This window comes from Brienomyrus brachyistius, chromosome 1 (assembly GCF_023856365.1).
Source record: "Brienomyrus brachyistius isolate T26 chromosome 1, BBRACH_0.4, whole genome shotgun sequence".
Classification (NCBI taxonomy): Eukaryota; Metazoa; Chordata; class Actinopteri; order Osteoglossiformes; family Mormyridae; genus Brienomyrus; species Brienomyrus brachyistius.
The window spans coordinates 22,132,334-22,150,572 of record NC_064533.1 but is presented as its reverse complement, the minus strand read 5'-3'; the positions used below and the strand labels follow the sequence as shown (position 1 = coordinate 22,150,572).

General features: G+C 50.4%; 1 protein-coding gene across 13 annotated transcripts in view; it reads right to left on the bottom strand.

The window, feature by feature from the left end:
* fryl (furry homolog, like) overlaps nt 1-18,239 on the bottom strand; it is a 62,865-nt gene that overhangs the window by 4,230 nt on the left and 40,396 nt on the right. For 12 of the 13 annotated variants that reach the window (XM_049027770.1, XM_049027783.1, XM_049027773.1 and 9 more), the window contains 34 exons: nt 17,815-17,872; nt 17,533-17,624; nt 17,160-17,332; nt 16,426-16,586; nt 16,221-16,331; nt 15,857-16,011; nt 15,337-15,436; nt 15,055-15,223; nt 14,401-14,669; nt 14,186-14,326; nt 13,929-14,097; nt 13,754-13,838; nt 13,556-13,668; nt 13,308-13,458; nt 13,121-13,224; nt 12,467-12,649; nt 12,182-12,380; nt 11,696-11,817; nt 11,338-11,525; nt 11,061-11,155; nt 10,367-10,971; nt 9,701-9,975; nt 9,394-9,534; nt 8,941-9,129; nt 8,690-8,851; nt 8,415-8,489; nt 8,106-8,282; nt 6,882-7,085; nt 5,146-5,319; nt 3,248-3,495; nt 2,224-2,431; nt 1,996-2,145; nt 1,621-1,719; nt 482-550 (listed from right to left, as the gene is read on the bottom strand). In XM_049027770.1, the coding sequence (XP_048883727.1) occupies nt 482-550; nt 1,621-1,719; nt 1,996-2,145; nt 2,224-2,431; nt 3,248-3,495; nt 5,146-5,319; nt 6,882-7,085; nt 8,106-8,282; nt 8,415-8,489; nt 8,690-8,851; nt 8,941-9,129; nt 9,394-9,534; nt 9,701-9,975; nt 10,367-10,971; nt 11,061-11,155; nt 11,338-11,525; nt 11,696-11,817; nt 12,182-12,380; nt 12,467-12,649; nt 13,121-13,224; nt 13,308-13,458; nt 13,556-13,668; nt 13,754-13,838; nt 13,929-14,097; nt 14,186-14,326; nt 14,401-14,669; nt 15,055-15,223; nt 15,337-15,436; nt 15,857-16,011; nt 16,221-16,331; nt 16,426-16,586; nt 17,160-17,332; nt 17,533-17,624; nt 17,815-17,872 (5,614 nt within the window). The remainder of the gene's footprint in view (nt 1-481; nt 551-1,620; nt 1,720-1,995; nt 2,146-2,223; nt 2,432-3,247; nt 3,496-5,145; nt 5,320-6,881; nt 7,086-8,105; nt 8,283-8,414; nt 8,490-8,689; nt 8,852-8,940; nt 9,130-9,393; nt 9,535-9,700; nt 9,976-10,366; nt 10,972-11,060; nt 11,156-11,337; nt 11,526-11,695; nt 11,818-12,181; nt 12,381-12,466; nt 12,650-13,120; nt 13,225-13,307; nt 13,459-13,555; nt 13,669-13,753; nt 13,839-13,928; nt 14,098-14,185; nt 14,327-14,400; nt 14,670-15,054; nt 15,224-15,336; nt 15,437-15,856; nt 16,012-16,220; nt 16,332-16,425; nt 16,587-17,159; nt 17,333-17,532; nt 17,625-17,814; nt 17,873-18,239) is intronic. The other variant, XM_049027724.1, reaches the window with a different exon arrangement.

The window sequence follows — 18,239 nt, the reverse complement described above, 5'->3', positions numbered from 1 at the left end:
CACAACCCCGCAAAGGTAATGTATATGTATGCTTAAAATGTTGACTTTACATCATAACATTGTTTGATTGATCTTTTGTTTGGAGCTTGTGTACATGAGCGGTGATGTCATGAGAAATGTGTCAAACTGCGGTGAAGGAGAGAAAACCTCACACAGGTAAAGGGAGCAGGGCAGCACCGACAGGGAGGACTGAGCCAAATTTATCCAGCAGCGCTGACTGACTAGCAGACAGCTGAATGATGGATGACTGCATAAGAGGCAAGGATGACCCCCTCATGTCCGAGGTGAGTAGCCTGTCACACACACTGATGGCCATGCACGGCAGATTTCAGGATCACATCCCATGGGAGATGGATTACAAAACCATTCGGATGCAGAGCCTCGATCCTGCCAAAGGTTCCCTTATCCTCAAAACACACAAACTCGCACACGCTCACAAACACAAACACAGATACTCCCTCTCAGGATCAGTGTGCCATACCTGGGCCTGAGTGTTCAGTTGCTGTCCACCTTCTTTGTCTCCAAATGTTTTCTTGCAGTTCTGCAGCCACTGCAGAGAGGGGCATGTGTGTAAAAATGAGACACAGTACCCCCAAGGACATCAACAACCAATGAAATCTACTGAATTTACATCAGCTTTCTCCATAAACTCAGTTTCATTCAGTCATCATCTCCCTGAGTGGAAGGGACTTCAGCTCTGCACTCACACAGATCAAAACCTTCAGGTAGTCATCTTTAAACAGACCAAACATCAGAGGTTAAATACAGGTATATGAACACAATACAAATGTAACAGGCAGAAATGTACTACCACAATAAACTGAACAATGAACTGTAATTGTCCATTAATAAAGAAAACACAAACTTAAAAAATTATATAAACTAGACACTATAAAGAGGAACTCTTTACAGTCCAAAACCTCCTGACACAAAGCTTTATGCCCCATATTGAGAGGATGGACACTAATCATTAAAGCCAGCCTCTACTTGTAGACCATATCGATCGATGAACTTCCAGAGCTCGGATGCAGAAACCAGTGGGGCTGTTTACCAAAATCCCAGATGGTGGGGTAATGCAGCTTTAATGAGGCCGAGTCTGATCTCCTCTAAACGGTTGCTGAGCGGCAATGTGTAAAGCACATGGATGAGACCCATCACATACAGTTACCACTGATATTTCTCAGAAAGTCCTCCAGTTGAACAGAATTAGACAGGAGACTAGTGGCCAGTGCAACTTTAATCTTTCACCCATTTCTTCAATGGCAAACCCAGTGTAAAAATATTTCAAATAAAGTGACATGTAGCTGCTCTTCCACTGTTTGTGCCACATACAAATCAGGGCTCCATCTGGCAGAAGTAAATGTAACGAGGTGAAGGCACTTAGCCGATTAGGAAGACCTGCGACAGCACGCAGACAGGCCTGCTCTCCCAAGAGGCTGTGCCAGCCTCGTCCAATCAGAACGGCTTTGAGACTCCGCCTATCAACTCACATCTTCGAGGTGCCTGAATGAGTACAGACTTCACTACAACACAGCACCTTCGTGAAACTGGAGAGGAGTGCGCGTACGGGCACACACCCTCACAAACACACACGCTGCAGCATGAATGATGTGGCCTTACCTGTTCGGCTGCCTCCCTCTTGGTGTTGTAGGTGTCCAAGTGCTCCTGGAGCTCCAGCACGCTGAACTTCAAGGTTTCCAGGAGGCCACAGGACACCAGCTGGGAGGGCCAGATGGGAATGAAGTAAGAAATCAGTAACCCAGCAAATAAAGAATGGCACTCCTGCTGCTCTGCATGGCCGATACACAAAACATTACAGAGGACTGCTCCTGCTGTATGATGAGTAAATCTTTTACATACATGTACATGCTTAAAGCAGAGATAAATGAATATAGTCTTAAGTCGACAATGCCACGCTCAAGCATAGGCCCAGCCATGTGTTTTCTTGATATATGGGCCATTACAGTTTATTATTCACTGGGGGCTCATACTCACCGTTTCCGCATCCAGAAAGACAGTCGGACACTGGGAGCAGCTCATCATCACGTCCAGCGAGCTGTGGAACTTGCTGCCGACCCGCTGGAGGCCAGCCCCCAGGAAAGCGATGGACGCGTTTGTGATGGTGCTGAACTTCAGCTGGATACTCTGAAAGTCCAGCAGGGTCAGTGGTCCACACAGACACAGGCCAACACACACAGATGGACAGACACACAGACAGCTCACCTGGAAGAGACGGGAGAAGACATGGAAAGTGTGCACTGCGCATGTCCCGTCTGTGTCCGACAGCATCTGGTTGACGTGGCAACGCCAGGCATCTTCTTCGTCGTCGTAGGCCACCGGCTGGAAAGCTGCCAAGATGGCGGACAGGAAGGGCGAAGGTGGTGGAGACGCCTGAATTTCTGGGAAGCCTTCCACGTCGCCTTCATCCTGACTGCAAGAAGAGACGGAGACGTTTTTAAATAAAACTCTATAAAGACAAACAGGTAGCCTCTGCCATCTCACACTGCATCGCTAGCATACAGACAGGCTAACACACAAAGACAGCTCTGCTAACTCAGGCGTACATTAACAAAGCTAACATAGTGCGGGGACAACACCCACACAAAAAGCTCCCGGGCACGCTGTGCGGGTAGTGCATGCTAACACACGCGCTAACACACGCGCTAACACACGCGCTAACACACGCGCTAACACACGCGCACCCCAGCATACTCACAGGCCCAGGGGGCCAAACAGCCTAATGAAGCAGAAGGAATAGGCGGCCTTGAGTCTGTTGCTACTGATCACGGTGAAGGACAGCATGGTCCCGAGCCTGCAGCGTGGAGCTGGGGCTGTGCTAGTCCCCCCCCCAGGCTCTGCAGACACTGCACTGAGGTGTTGCGCAGTGGCTTTTTGCTGCAGTATGGACATAGATCTGCAGTATAGATCTGTAGCACAGAGCTGCAGGCTGAAGATGTGCTATTAAAATCGAGAGTACTGGTCGTCGCACAAAAGCCCTGTTTGGCGGCCTGAAACACCTCCTATGCAAAAACTATGTGTGGGGCTTGGATTTGTGTGTGTCCTCTGGATGTTAATACGGATGTGTATTATTGCACCTGCACAGTTCGTAATTGTGTGCATGTATATTGCTTTCCAGACTGAAAACACAGAGCAAACCATTCCAGAGGAGACAAACAACTGAGTGCAGGTAAACATGCTTCAGGAAGGAAGGGCGCCCTCCACAGGAGGCCAAGATGATAGACCTTACCTGGACAACCCCGAGAAGTCCGCCTCCTCCTCCTCACACCTCTCATCCAGCTCCTTCAGGGCCAAAGTCACATCCTCCTCACAGATGGACCCGGGAGGGCTGTCCGGGGCAGGAGGTGGAGGAGGGGGCGCGGGGTCCAGCTCGTCTTGGGGGTCCTGGGAGTCTGGCAGCAGAGGGGGGGCACTGCAGAAGCCAGTGTCTTCGCTCACACTGCTGCTCAGTTCATCTGCTGCAAAGCCACTGGCATCCTATGCACAGCCAGAGGGGGGCACTCAGGAACAAACCCTACATCCCCAGGGCTGTGATATACTTCCATCATACTCTTCCAGTCTATGCTGAATTTCCCAGCTGCTATTCAAAAGCAAATCAAACTACAGATAGACTAACTGGGTATATGAGGTGGAACATACAACACATCCAGTGTTTTAAGCAAAATTACATATTATTCAGAATGTAAATTGATTGAATACAGATCTCAAACTAGCAAGGCAAGAGGGGGCTGGGAAATCAATGTGATGACGCGCGTCCGAGAGAAGCCTGAAGGTTAGGGGCGGCTGACGTCATGGGGACCCGCATCCAAAGGAAGGAAGAAACATCACGCCCATAAGCCTATAAAGCCCTGGGTGATGGGGAACCTCGCGTCCCAGGGCACCCTGCACATCACAGCCTGTCTTGGGACAAGCCAATGGTACCTTTAATTAGCGAAGACAATGTACTCTCCCCCCCCCCGGATGGAGGTTGGCACACGGCCAGCATGCATTATTGCAAAAAGCTTTTTACTGGCTACATAGCCGTCGGGTGAGAGTGGAAGGATACTGATAGGCTTTTATCTGAGAAGTCATTCCATTAGCCAGTGACGCTAATAATGGCCATCTCCTTGGGTTCACATTGAGGGCTGAGATGAAGCCACACACACACACACACACACACACACACACACACACACACACACACACACACACACACACACACACACACACACACACACACACACACACACACACACACACACACACACACACACACACACACACACACACACACACACACACACACACACACACACACACACACACACACACACACACACACACACACGTCATTTCCTACTCATTCAATCATTTATCTATAGCGGTTTCTCTACCCTCTAAGAACTTGATGAATGAACGGATAAAAAGAAAATATACACATAAACAAACATAGCTGCCTTCAGCTTCCTGTAGGAAAAAGGCCCATTGTTAGCTACTAGCATGAGAGCTCTGTGTTAATGTGTTAGTACATTAGTACATTAGGCAGAATGATTATTTTAGGTAGCTAGTGAGGAGCATACTCACTTGGATTTGGTAAGGTGGCATCCAGAGTTAGAGCTACAAGCCTCTCGGAAGCGGTTAACTTTGAGGGGAGGGATGGATCTCCTTTCCCCCCCCCAGTGTTAGAGGGTTCAAATTAGAAACCATGACCAACGCTTAACGTTAGCACAGCCGGCCTGAGGTAACAGTCATTAATCTCTCCCCTAATCAAAAAGAAGCAAGCCCCACCCAGACACAGTGGAAGTGAGCAAGGGACCAGGCGCAAGCTAGCAAGACAGACAGATGCAGTTAAAGATAACCGCAATGGCAAAGAAGTGTGCTTTGCTACAGAATCTGGCAGAGGTAGGAGGGAACAGGGTAAACTGAAGGAAACTTCTCCCTGTAGACACGCGAGAAACCTCAAAAGGTTCATGCCACAGCACGCAAACACTCCCAGGCTCACCCCAGTGGCAAACATAGGTTCTGCAGGTAGCAGATAGAAGTTGATGATAGATAGGAGGTGGAAGGCGTGGGGTAGGCAGGGAAAGCAGATCACAGCTAGAAGGGGCCCAAGCACCACAGCTTATTGCGGCTCCCGATTAGTCCCACCTCAGCCGGCTGGCTGCTGGCGCTGTCTGAGTGGGCGGGCTCTAGGGCGGGGCTGTCAGGGAGCTGCACCAGCGTGGCCTCCTCTATCACAGCGCTGCTGGATGACTCCTGGGACTGCTGCAGCGAGTCCACGTGGTTAGAGGTGGCATCGTCAGTGGCTGAATCGCTATTCAGCTGTAATAGAGGGCGGGGGGTGGGGGGGGTCACCATCATCCACAGAAACATTGTGGTCATATGATTACATCATTCTGGCATGGGCCAGTCAGGCCTGGCAACAGCTGTGACCAGTGCGAGAAATTAAAATTACTTCTTGTGCTCGACAGGAAATCCTTTGACATTATAGGTATATGAATTGACAGCTAATTGGCCTGTCAATCTGTCAATCATTCTAAGTGTGCAGGGTTAGCGCCCCAGTGTGCGAGCTCATTCACCACGCGCTTCATGCTTGCGGTTAGAACATGTCAGCGACATCAGAATTAAATTAAAACTGCTACATAAAGAACTAAAACATAGGAATTCAAATCTACTCATTCTACTGAACGATTGAATAATTAAGGAAGCATGGCCTGGGAGAGGAAGACTTTCCTATGCTCAGGTACTAAAAAACAGCACTCTCGCAAAAAAGAGGGGTGAGGAGAAAAGCAGGAAAAGGAAAACAATTAGAGGGGAATTTCACTAGCTGGGAGGTATTATGTCAGAGGGCTAGCTGGACTACTTTGAAACCTGAAATTAGTTTCTTCTTATCTTTTGACTTTCCCCAAGTAAACAAATCGCTTTTCTGTCCAATATTTCAAATAATATTTCTATCAAAACTGCCTGATCTTACAGTAAGCATGTTAGATGGAACTGAGAACAAGTCAGAGGAATTTTGATCAGAGAAGAACCATCGTGAAGCCAAAAGGAGGCTTGTTCAAAAAGAAGCAGTTCAGTGGGGATGAGATCCTGCTTTTCTTTAATGGATCAGAACCAAAAAACCTTCCTAGTTATGAAATCAGGTCCTTCTACAGGGTTTCCTAATCCTGGTCCGGTAGATGGTCCTCCATGTCCAGCTCTTACACTTATACTGAGCTACTTAAATAGGCAGCGCCATTCTAATTACATTAAGATGGGAACATCATTTGAAGACTGATTTTCCAATTACGGCAAAATCATGTTAGCCCCTGAGTAACTAAGTAGGGGCTTGATTATTATAACAACTAATTAAGAATTTTTGCTTGCAATGAGTTTGTTTCATACTACGGCATGAAACAATGATGAAATAACATCAGAAACTCGGCTGGCTACAAATTCATTTTAAAATACTGATTTTCCCTTACAAACCTACCATCTAGTGAGTAATGCATTGGCTTAACATGATATTGAAAAGCATAAATTACAGAAATCAGAAACTATACAGAAAAGACCACCATGTACAGCGGGATTAAGAAACCCTATTCTTTAAGTTTTCATGCTATTATTAGGAACCACAAAACCATAAAAATGTAACTAGAAACCTGGCATTAGGGCGAGAGACTCACCCTACAGGGGCCTGCAGAAACTGCACAAGTTTCACAGCCCATAAAGGGGTGTGGCTCACTCTTGAGGCATGGTTTGCTTCGTGAGGGCAAGGCAGCTAGAGTGGCGGCCATGTTTAGGAGCAGAAGCGAGCAGCTAGCCCCTTACATTCCGCAGCAAAAGCCAGCAAGCACACCATGCTGGCAGGATTGGTGGGGGTGTACGGGGTGGGGGGCACTTACGAGGTGGGAGCAGGTCAGAATCTGACTAGCGGTCAGTACCTCCTCCTCGGAAGACTCGTCAGTGTCCTCCTGGTTGGTGAGGTTCAGGCTGGGCGTGCTTCCAGCAAATTCCTGGCACTCCTGCAGCGAGGGTGTGTCACCCTTGTCCATGCTGTCCAGGGAGCGCCTCCGCACGCCCCAGTTGAAGTTGTCCATGCTCTCCCCCTGCAGGACCACCAGGGAACTACAGTAAGGCGCAATGCTGAAGCTGGTATTCATGCGATCCATGCTAGGTTCTGCTTTCACAGGGTTAGCAGATCCCCACAAAGCACATAGTAAGACTGACGTGTTAAGTGTGGAATCTACTGACCTACCCAACACTTGGGCTGACCAACACAGGTCATCTCCAGCAGAATATAGCCTAAACACCTAACCCCACAAGTAGGTCATGTGAGCTGAATATTCAACTAATGCTTACTTACACCTGCAACCAAACATGAGGATACACTGTAAGCTCCATGTACAGCATTTATTAACGAAGGGGTGGAGCTTTGATACAATAAGATCATAATTTTACAGGGCTACACAATACAACAAAAAAGAAAAGAAAAATTTATGAAAGAAAATGCTGAAAGCAGAAGAATGCCACGAGAACCACGTTCAGAGAACCGCTGGATGGAAACAGGCAGGCACGACAACAACACACACATTCCGGTCACATGACTCATATGTGGGAGATATCTGATTGGCACAGCCTCTCACATGACTGACAGGTGCACGGGAGAGACAGTACAGACCAGGCTGCAACTTACCTGCAGCTCCTGGTTGGCAAAAAAAGATAAAAAAAAATAAAAAGAGGAAAAAAATTCACACAAATTAGAGAGAAGAGGAACGGTGAGAGTAGGTGGTTAAGAGATAAACCCCATTAACACGTGGGACAGGATGGATACATACACGGTATTACCCACGCACACATGATACGTTTCTACCCAAAGATAATATTCTGTTTACATTCAATACAGATAAGCCAATAAGAATGCAGGAGTGTGTGTGTGTGTGTGTGTGTGTGTGTGTGTGTGTGTGTGTGTGTGTGTGTGTGTGTGTGTGTGCGTGGCCCTGACATCTTCAAACTCATCACTGTGACTGGCACATATCAGCAGCCAGTGCGTGGCCCTGATCTAACAGTGTTCTGCCCTCTCCAGCCCAACGCATCCTCAGGAGGCTGCCACCCTGTCCGCCCCTTACCTCTGCATCCTCCAGCTCCACATCCAGGAAGTCAAAGTCCTTGAAGACGCCAAACTGCTGCTCGCTGCCCGTGTCCTCGGCTGCTGCCTCCTCCTCCCGCACGGCCTCCTCCACCGTGGGGATCAGGCTGGTCTGTTGGTCCCCAGAGTCCAGGTCCTCGTTGGATGAGAACACCACCTGGAGGTGGGGAGTGGCGGGTTAGGGAACAGCAGGGAAAGCAGAGCTCAACATCACGTCCCGGGAGACCACTGCTGTTATACCCCAAACCGCTCGGCTTGAGCTGCTCTATCGCACGGCTGCAGGACTTACAGAGGGATTCTTTGGAAGACCAGACTCTGGCCCACAGAGGGACAGGACGTTCATCAGCTTCTCTCTGGTTCTTCTCTGAAACATACAAGGCACAAGGAATGTTAGACTGTAGAAAGAGAGAGGGAGGCAGACAGACAGACAAATACAGACAGAGAGAGAAAGTCAGGCAGAGACTATGAGAGAGTGAGACAGGCAGATAGAGAGATGGATGGAGAGGGGGATAACGGAGAGGGGGATACGAGAGACAGATACAGACAGTGGGAGATGAATCCCACCTGGGAGAGTTGAGGCCTCTTCCAGCTAACAGGAACCAGCCCATTGGAGTTGGACCCCGAGGAGGTGGACGAGGTGCTCCTTGTCACAGCAATGACCTGTGGCTTGCCGTTCCGACCCGCGGCGTTCCGTTGGTCTCCGTATTTGTGGCCTATGATCGGTGTCTAAATTGGAAAAACATCATGATCATTAGCTCTAGTGCGGGCAAGCCAGAGCTCAACTGGGGGTCACCGTAGGTGACCTGCCGAAGTACCTCGGAGATGTCGAAGTGAAAGTCCAGTGTCTTGCCGGGCAGCTCCTTGGAGGAGCTGTTGAAGATGCGCGTGAAGGCGATCTCAGGGGAGCCCGTGCACTCGCGGTGAACCTCGTCCGGCACCACCAGGCTGGCCGAGCGAGACACCACTAGCTTCAGGATGTTCTGAGCCTCCTTCCAGTATGGGCTCTATGGGCAGAATCACAGCGATGCAGTGAGAGGCAGGAACTTTCAAACTTTGGAAAGACCCAGGAGAGTCAGCTGCTGTACCCTTGACCAAGCACTTATTTGGAGATTTAAGAATTAAGGTCAGAGGTCCAGGATGAAGAACCAGCAGGCTGGTGGGACCATCACTCACTCCAAACAAGATCAGAAATGGCACCACAGTCGGGACATGGCAAGGAAAACGTGATCAGCTGAATTGTATGGATGTTGGAGCTCTCTCTCTCTCACCTGCACATACTTCCCAATGATCTTCATGATCTCCAGGTTGAAGGTCTTGACGGGGGCGGCCGACAGGTCGATGTGACTCAGCAGGCTGTGGATCACCTGCAGGAGCGGCTGCTGCATACTGGTCAGCCCTTTATCGAGAAACTGGGAGGGTAAAGGAGGTCACAGTTAGGGTCTGGCTCCCTAACCAGATTACTGTTACCAGTACACTGATATTCAGATGCCGCCTTTTTGCCATTTACACATGAGAAGAGGTACATCGAAATGCACCATCCACACAGAGCCGGAACCCGGAGCAAGGCCGGCCTACCTCCACCAGGTAGGTGACCAGGCTGAAGGAGATCTCAGAGAAAGAGTCATGCAGGTAGCGGCAGACCACGTTGGTCCAGTTGGCGCAGTCGCGCGAGTAGCTGTGGGTGCTGTACAGACTCATCATGTGGGCCAGGTTGGCGAGCGCGGCGGCGCGGTCCTTCTCCTCGGCGCAGGCGCGTGCAATGCGGTCAGCCGTCTCGCGGCAGAACGCTGTGGGGCTGTCGAAGTGCTGGATGAGGTGTGGCAGCAGGCACAGGATGTTCAGGGGGAAACCTGGGGGAGTGGGGGGGGGGGGGGAGGGGCATCAGTGATGGGACAGCCAGTACCCGGGAGACAGGAAGAACAGCATCACCCGCAGGTAAAAGTAAAGGACAGCTAGGTGACTTGCTAAAGAGCACAATCGTTGCAGGAGCATCCACGTTCAATGCCCTAAACAGCTCCCAATTCCTACCACTCCAGAAAAAATCCTTATTAAAATCCCAAATTTGTGTGCCTTGCAAATCAGGCAGATCTGCATCTGATGCCCTCTGTTAGCACTAGGTGGCTTTAATTGTCGTGGAATATAAGCATGAGTCGCAAATGTGGTTTTGGGTACCACTTACAACAGTGAGCATGAACCTCACAATCACTCAGCCTGTAATGAGCTTCTTGCCGCAGCGCTCACCTGCGGCCTGTGTCGGGTCCACCAGCGTGTGCCGGGACACAGGGAGCAGCTTGCTGAGCAGGTGCACGGTGAGCTCCTGAGTGGCGCCCGACGTGAAGCCCTTGAGGAAGAGCTGCTGCAGGCCGGGGAAGCCATGCCAGCGCAGCTTGGCCTGCACGCGCTCGATGCGCTCACGGCTCTCGGCTCGTTCCAGCGGCAGCTGGCCCAGCAGCCGGCTCAGCAGCCGCAGCGCTAGCAGGTACTCGAACTCGTAGTCCGACTCCAGCAGCGACGTCGCAATCCAGAAGATGGTGGCCATGAGGTTGCAGGGGTCGACAGGGGGTGCCGGCTCCCCGCCCCCGGGGCCGGTACCCTCCGGGAGAGAGGACAGGCTGCGCGTGCGCGCCAGGCTTCCGTGGATGCCGCCGCGGCCCTCTGCGATGTCCAGGGTGTTGCAGCGCCGCTCCATCTTGCGGTCGCCCATTAGGCTGGCACGCAGAGAGTTGCTGCGGGTGTGGCCATAGTGTGCATGCAGCAGCCCCCCACCGCCGCCCAGGTTCAGCTGCCCGGTGCTCTTCCGGTTTGCTGCGAACTTGCATAGGATGGGGTCTGCCGAGTAAGACGTCCTGTGGGGGGGGCAGAGAGAGGAAGGCGATGCTCTCAGGTGTGATCACGACCCTCGTTCTCCCGAGTTGCTGCGAGAACAGAGACTTACTGCGAGAGCGCCGACAGGAAGTCGTAGCTCTTCATGGAGTCAGCGAGAGTGTCAATGCCGGCCTCTAGGGTCAGGAGTAACTCTATGACGAATCCCTACGGTGGGCAAGAGAGGGAGGGAGGGGGAAACGTAACCCTAACACCTGTTTGGTTTACTTCCATTCCCAAATAAATTTATTCAAGCTTTAGTCCATCCCACGCTGCTTATAACTAGTTAAACTTCATGCGTACGTGTGTGCGTGTGTGTATGAGATTCTGAATGGAATAAGAATGCTGACCTGTGCCTCCTCCCCAGGGTCACCGACTGTCTCCACAAGGCGTGAGAGCACGTCAGACAGCGTGGAAGCCGTCAGGGGCTGTTTCAGCGCTCGGAAGATCTGGAAGGAGCGGCCGGCGTAGTGACGCGACGAGCAGGATAGCGCGGTCTGCAGAGCTACCTCACTAAGCAGCTGGTCCAGCTGGAACCCTGCACAGAAGATACTGGGTAATGTAGTTCATAGAGCCTGCAGAGAATACTGGGAAATGTAGTGCACATAATTTGCAATGAGCACTGGGAGATATAGAGCCAGCAAAGAACACTGGGCAATGTAGAACGTTCACATAACGGAACACAAACATGGGGAACGGAAAGGCTACCTGGCTGGAGCTGTTTGAACACAGTGACCACGTGTCTGAGGAACACAGTGAGCTGATCTGCACTCTTAATGCTGGGGTTTTTTGGTGACACATCCTCATGGTTCCATAGGGGTCCACGTTTCCTATAGGGGGCAGAGCACGCAGCTCAAGGGACACATGCGCACACACAGAAACCCCGAGCAAGAACACAGCAGACTCATAACCTACACATACGTATGTACACATAATTTCAAAACAAAGCAAAATCTGCACACTGAGATGGATACACAGCAAACATAGCAAATGTTTACAAGCAAACACTCACACACAAAGCATGCCCCATACAATACCCCTGTGCTCCAAGACAGACTGCTTCAAAAACAAGGATTAAGCAAAGACTGCAGTAAGTCTCAACAGACTAATCTAAGCATACCGACTGCCGGTCGAGAACTGAGAACACCGAAAGCGATGTAACAACTTATAGCAGCACGACATACGGATGCTCACCTGGATGTTATAAACTCGATGAGCGACTTGACCTTCTCGTCTTGCTCCGCAGAGAGGTCCACCTCATTGATAAGTGTGGTGGTGAGCTGGGGTAGCCCTGGCCCAGTGCCCAGGCTTATGCTGGAGGATGTGGAGCTGGAGCTCAGACCAGAGTCGGTCATGGGCGAAGGCTGACAGTCCGGAACAAAGTCGTACACGCCTAGAACCACACACGGTGGGGGGATTAATTTCATGCACACATGCAAATCAGCTTTCTTGGGAGACAGGAACACCAGACAATCTCACCAGTCAGGTTGAACTCGGGGGTCATCTGCTTGACGGTCAGCACCTTGGGGTCATTGTACTCGCGGTTACGCAGCAGCACCGAGGCTAGGGATTGGACATTGCTGTTCGTGCCCTGGACGACCAACAGGTGGAGCAGGAGCCGTTTACAGTGCTCGTAAACTTCGGGGTGCTGATGATCAAACCCTAGGAAGAGAAAATCAAGTGGTTTTTGACTGGCACATACCGCAAAGCTAGAGAATGGACAGAAGGTACATAGTTGACCAGGGAACAAGTTCATAGTATTTACTATGATGTATTCCGAGGAACACAGTGAAATTCTTATGCCACAATTGCGGGGTTAGGGACAGGTGCATGGAGAGACAACAGGACACACACAGACAAGACAAAAGACAATAGGAAGTGAAATAAATATGCAATAAATAGCTGCTGCATTGAGAAGGGATGTACAAACAACCACAGAAGTACAGTACTGATAAAATGCAGAAGTGGAATATTAACAACAGTGTGCAATACACTGAAGTGGAGAGGTTACAGAAGAACATCCAATGAAAACAGAGCCACATATACATGACTGAATAACGCTCAGCTTTTCGGTTAAAAGTACATGACCTCAACTGGTATCTACAGGTGCGTGTCCAGGGGTGGTAGAATTACCTATGAAGATGGTATGCAAGAGCAAATGCAGGTAGGAGCTCCATTCAACCTTCACGCCATGGTCAACGATGAGGTCTGTCAGCAGGATGACTGCAATATTGCACCTGGAAACAAGGAAGGGGCCAGAATGAGAGAAATATAAAGAGAATCGGAGGTCATAGGTCAGTAGTGAGTGAACAAAGCTCACCTGTGCAAGGGGACGCCGGGGGTGTTGGTTTCGGGTAGGTAGTCCACCAGTGGGGACCAGCAGCCCCCCGTCGGGGGGAAGGGTAGCGGCTCTGGTTGGTTGTGCTCCATCACCTTTAGACGCCAGTTAGCGTAGACGGGCATGGAATCACCTAGCAGACATGGGAGAACACATTAGCACATTAGCCTGCACGGAAGGCAGAGGAGCCACTGATACAGTGTCCCATACGTGGGTATGCGTGTTCTCACCCTTCTCCTCCTCGTAGGACCCCCCCGAGCTGCTGCTGTAGCGGGACTCCAGCCGGTGATGCTGTCGGTTCAGGTTGCTGTTGAGGCCACTGTAGATGTCCAGGTGCGAGTAGCTGCAAAGGACACAAGGGACCATCAGCGAGCATGTGTGCAACACACAGTGATAACGTGTCAGTGGTAATGACACGAGAATCTTACTTGTCCTCCACGTTGTTCTCCTTTATCTTTCCTTCGTGATGTCCGTCCCCTCCGGGTACCATGGTGTTGCTGCTAGATGTAGTCCCTAAACGTACAGACAGAAATGTGGCCCACGGGAGCATTACGGAATATCCGAGAACAAATTTAGTTTAAGAGGGGCTTGTGGGACTGATACCTGAGGTAACAGAGGGGATCTTGTAGCTGGAGGTGATACGGTAGTAGGGCGGGTTGTCCATGTGAGTGACCGCAGAACAGACAGGGTCAGTGAGCTCCAGTTCAGAGACCAGCTCCTCCAGTAGTTGCATGGTCTTGTCCCGGCCCAGATAGACCACCACTTTCTTAACCTGCCACAACGTCACCGCCACTTAATCATGGTGTTCGCGACCCGTGATTACAGAATCTCCAAGGCACTAGCAACGCAGTTGCACTCACATAGGGCAGCAGGCTCGGCTCACTGTTCACCCCGGACATGCTAATGAGGAAATGCAGGATGATCTTGAGGTTCTTCGGCCAGCTATCTGCCAGGGTGGTCCACACGTTCTCGATCTCTGACCATGCGAACTCGTCCCCGTACTACAAAGTAAATCCCAACATCAGACAAAGAGGGCGTAAAGCACACACCCCAGAAAGTGGAGACCCAACCTCACCTTGGCGGTCATGAACATCAGGTTGTTCAGCACCATGGTGGTGGCATGGGGGGAGCCCCATCCCTCCCCCCTCAACCACCGCCTGCTGTTGATCATCATCATGTCCCGCTCCCGCGCATCCTCATCCTCCTCGCCCATGGCAGCCTCCCCCTGTCGCCGTGCCGATGGCTTGAAGTCGACCAGCTCAATGTTGTTCATCCATGGCAACAGGTAGTGTAGCATCACCTGACGACCAGCGGGGTGCGCGGTCTGGATACGCTGGCTCACCTCTGCAGCAGGGAAGCGTCAGAACGTGAGCACAACTAACCCCTGGAGGTCAAAAATTTTCCAGAGCTACTGAATTCTCAGATGGAAAGGAAAGAAGGTTGTAATTCCTAGAATAGGGTTTCTCAACCCAGTCCTCAGGGACCCACAGACAGCTGACAACTTTGCTCCCTCCCAGCCCCCAGTACATCTGTACCAGGTATTCCATGCTTTTGATTAGCTGAGGGATAGGAGGGAGCAAAAATGTGGACTGTCTGGGGGCCCCTGAGGACTGGGTTGAGAAACACTGAAGGAACAGTCAAACCTTCATTAAACTGAACAGGAAATGCTTCTGCTGTGCCACCATCTGTGTTGGTGGAGCAGAGTGAAGAGTGTGTAGATACGACAGACCTGAGAAAAGGGGCAGCGTCAGCTCAGGATAGGTCCTGGCCAGTTCCTCAGACAGCTGGTAGTAGGAGACGGAGTAGAGGTGTGGCAGGGGTGACGGAGGGCTGAGGATGCCATCCATGCGCTGGATCTCCAATTTATGGGCGTAGCGGAACAGCTTGGGCTCCAGGATCTGAGCACAACCCACAAAACAAGCCCAAAGTTTTACAACAAAGGAATCAGCAGCACAGGCTACAATAACGGCATCTGTCTGAATGGTGGATGCGAGGCAGACAAGATCCTGACCTGCAGTAACTGCATGGCCACCTGGTAGATGTCCCTGGATGAGTCTGCTGCCTTGAACAGGATGAGGTTAAGCAGCACCACAGTGTCAGACTGGTAATCCCTGCAGAACAAACACACCGCACCACCAGGTTAAAGCCCCACAATGCTTAAAGCTCACCAACTAACCATTTACATTTAAACTTACAGTGTATGGAAGGGTAGTGTGCACTCCCTGCGATTTGAACCTATGACATCTGCATTGTTAGTGCAATGCTCTACTTGTTGAGTTACCATGTAGTTGAGTGACTCACAGGTAACAGTCCTTCAATACAAAAGACTCACCATTTTAACTGAATCCTCACATATAAACTGCAGCTAAACTGGCTCCATCAGGAACATATCTGGCTGTCCTACCCATAGTCCTCTACCACCAGTAATACATTCTGTGCACTTTCACTCGAATCAAACACTGTGCACACCTGCACCATAGAGGGTATGTTCAAACACCGGAGAGGCTCCCCATGTGTTAGCGACAGCTCACCTGTTGTGAAAGACGTTGGCGATGGCCCGAAAGCAGCCAGCAGCGACCCTGCGGGACCCCGTGTAGCAGCGGTCAACGGCCCAGAACAATAGGTTGCTCTGGTCTGGGTTCAGCTCCAGCAGCAGTGTTACGGCCTCACAGCCGAGCTGGTGGACCTGCAGGGGGCAGCGATAAGATGGGGTGTGTCAGCCTCTTCATGTAGATCAGCATACAGCTCAAATGTACAAAAGAGTCTTTATTAGGCAGTGCAATATGCCACACTAAACAGTCTGTGGAAAACAGCCTGATTAAATTTACTGTGGTCACATAACTTGAGGGCTGTAGTGCAGTCATACTGTTGCACCTTTTCACCAAGCTGTGTTACCTTGCGGTCCTGGGAGTCGAGGATGTTGTCCAGCCATTTGTACAGGTAACCATCAGAAGAGAGTCCTACATTATCCGCTACCGGCCCACAACACAAAACTGCCGACATGGCCTGCAGGGGGAGTCAAAAATCCATATCTAGAATCAAATGTCACCCGGGAGCAGCCCAGTCACATCAACCTTATCCGGTGAACCGGCTGAAATACCTTGAGAGCACAGTACTGGTGCCGGTTGATCTGCATGTTGCGGTCGCTGTAGCGGTCGAGCGGCGTGAACATGATGCTGAAGGGCCCAGCCCAGTGGCTGAAGAGCATGAACAGGCTGTGCCTGAGACTCTGCTGTGGGAAGATGGACCGGCGCTGGTGCACTGGAACAGACAAGAGCCTTCGGTCAGCATGGAGGACACACATGCACTAAACTGCAAGGCACCTTGGGGAGGGCATGGATATGCTGAAAGCCACAACTACCAGGAAAACACTGCACTGTGCAAAAGGATATTTCATTTGGGTACATTGTACTTCGGAAATCAGTTTGCACTATGCATACTTTGTTTGCACTCTGTATACCATCTTTGCACCTTGTTTGTTAGGCCCTGTATGCATATTCATCTGTTCGTATGGTCTTATGTATTCGTTAAAGTTCACTACCAGCTCAATTAATTGATTAACCTAATTACTGAAATCTCAATGAGGTATTGATTAGCCAAACAGTTTGCTAGTGGGTTAAAAAAATACATGGGTTAATTGGATGGATACTGCAAATATTGGGGTGACTTCAGGACAGGTTTAGAAATGGCCAAGCAGACAGACAAAAAATACAGTTTTAGACCGAGATGAAGATCATTTTAAGAAATTTTTCTTTGACTGCCTAAGACTTTTGCGCAGTGCTGTATAAAAAGGAAGTTGTGTTATGCAGAAGGAGAAGCAAAAGCAGCCCCCACCCGGAACATTCTGGATGATGTTGGCCACCAGAGCACTGAAATGGCAGCGGATGTCCTTCAGCGTGTCGGAGTCCTTGTCATTCTCAGCTTCCAGAAGCTGCCGCGTGAGGTCCACATACTCGAGCAGCGTGCTGTTCAGGGAGTGCGACTCTCCGTCAAGACCTCCACTCGCCCTGGGAGGAGGAGAATCATGGGTTCGAAAAGGCCTCATACACATGGGTGAGGAGGCTGATCCCGGGAACAGAAGCATTTAATTACATTGGGGACTGTGAAAAACAAAGAGCCATGAAGAAGGACCTTTGAGTGGAAAACAATCCCGAAAAGTCTTAGGGAATGAGGCAGTTCCATGAGAAAAGGTCGCCTTCATACTCACGTCTGACTGATGACGCCAGCGTCAGCCAGCAACTCAAATATCCGGACCAGCTGGACTCTGAGAATATCACGCCTCCGCCGGCGCTTCATATTCTGGGGAAGAGGAGATGAGTGAGTAGCGGAGCGGGAGGTGGAGGGGAGACAGCTGACCCAGAGGCGACCGAACCACAACACAGTCAGCACCCTCCTTAATTAAAGGTTACCCAACAGAATATTACAGAACAGTGGTGACAGGGACGAGTGAGACGGAGAGAGTATGGGTGGGGACATGTGGTCTACTTACTTCTGGTCTCCTTTCAAGTGCCTCTTTGATAATGGGGTTCAGTTCTTCTATAAGTTCTCTGTTAAGAAAGAACACATCAACAGAGGTGTTTAGATACACAGCATGGTAACATTTGGACTAAAACAAGTGAATCCAGACCTTGCAACCGATTTCATTATTGAGGTGCCCACCTAGTCAGTAAATTTAATTGTATTGACGCAGTGGACATTGACTTTGTTTTTCCCGGAGAGACCAATTCCATCAGGAACACAGTTGGGGATCCCTGGTTGATAACATACCACGGCCAGGGGGACAGTAAGAGATTGGATACCCTGGCAGATTTAGGGAGTTCGGCACATTGCAGGGGCCTGTGATTATGTGAAATTATAAATTTATAAAATGTTACGGGGGCAGAAAGTGACATCTTGTCAGGCAGTCCTAAATGT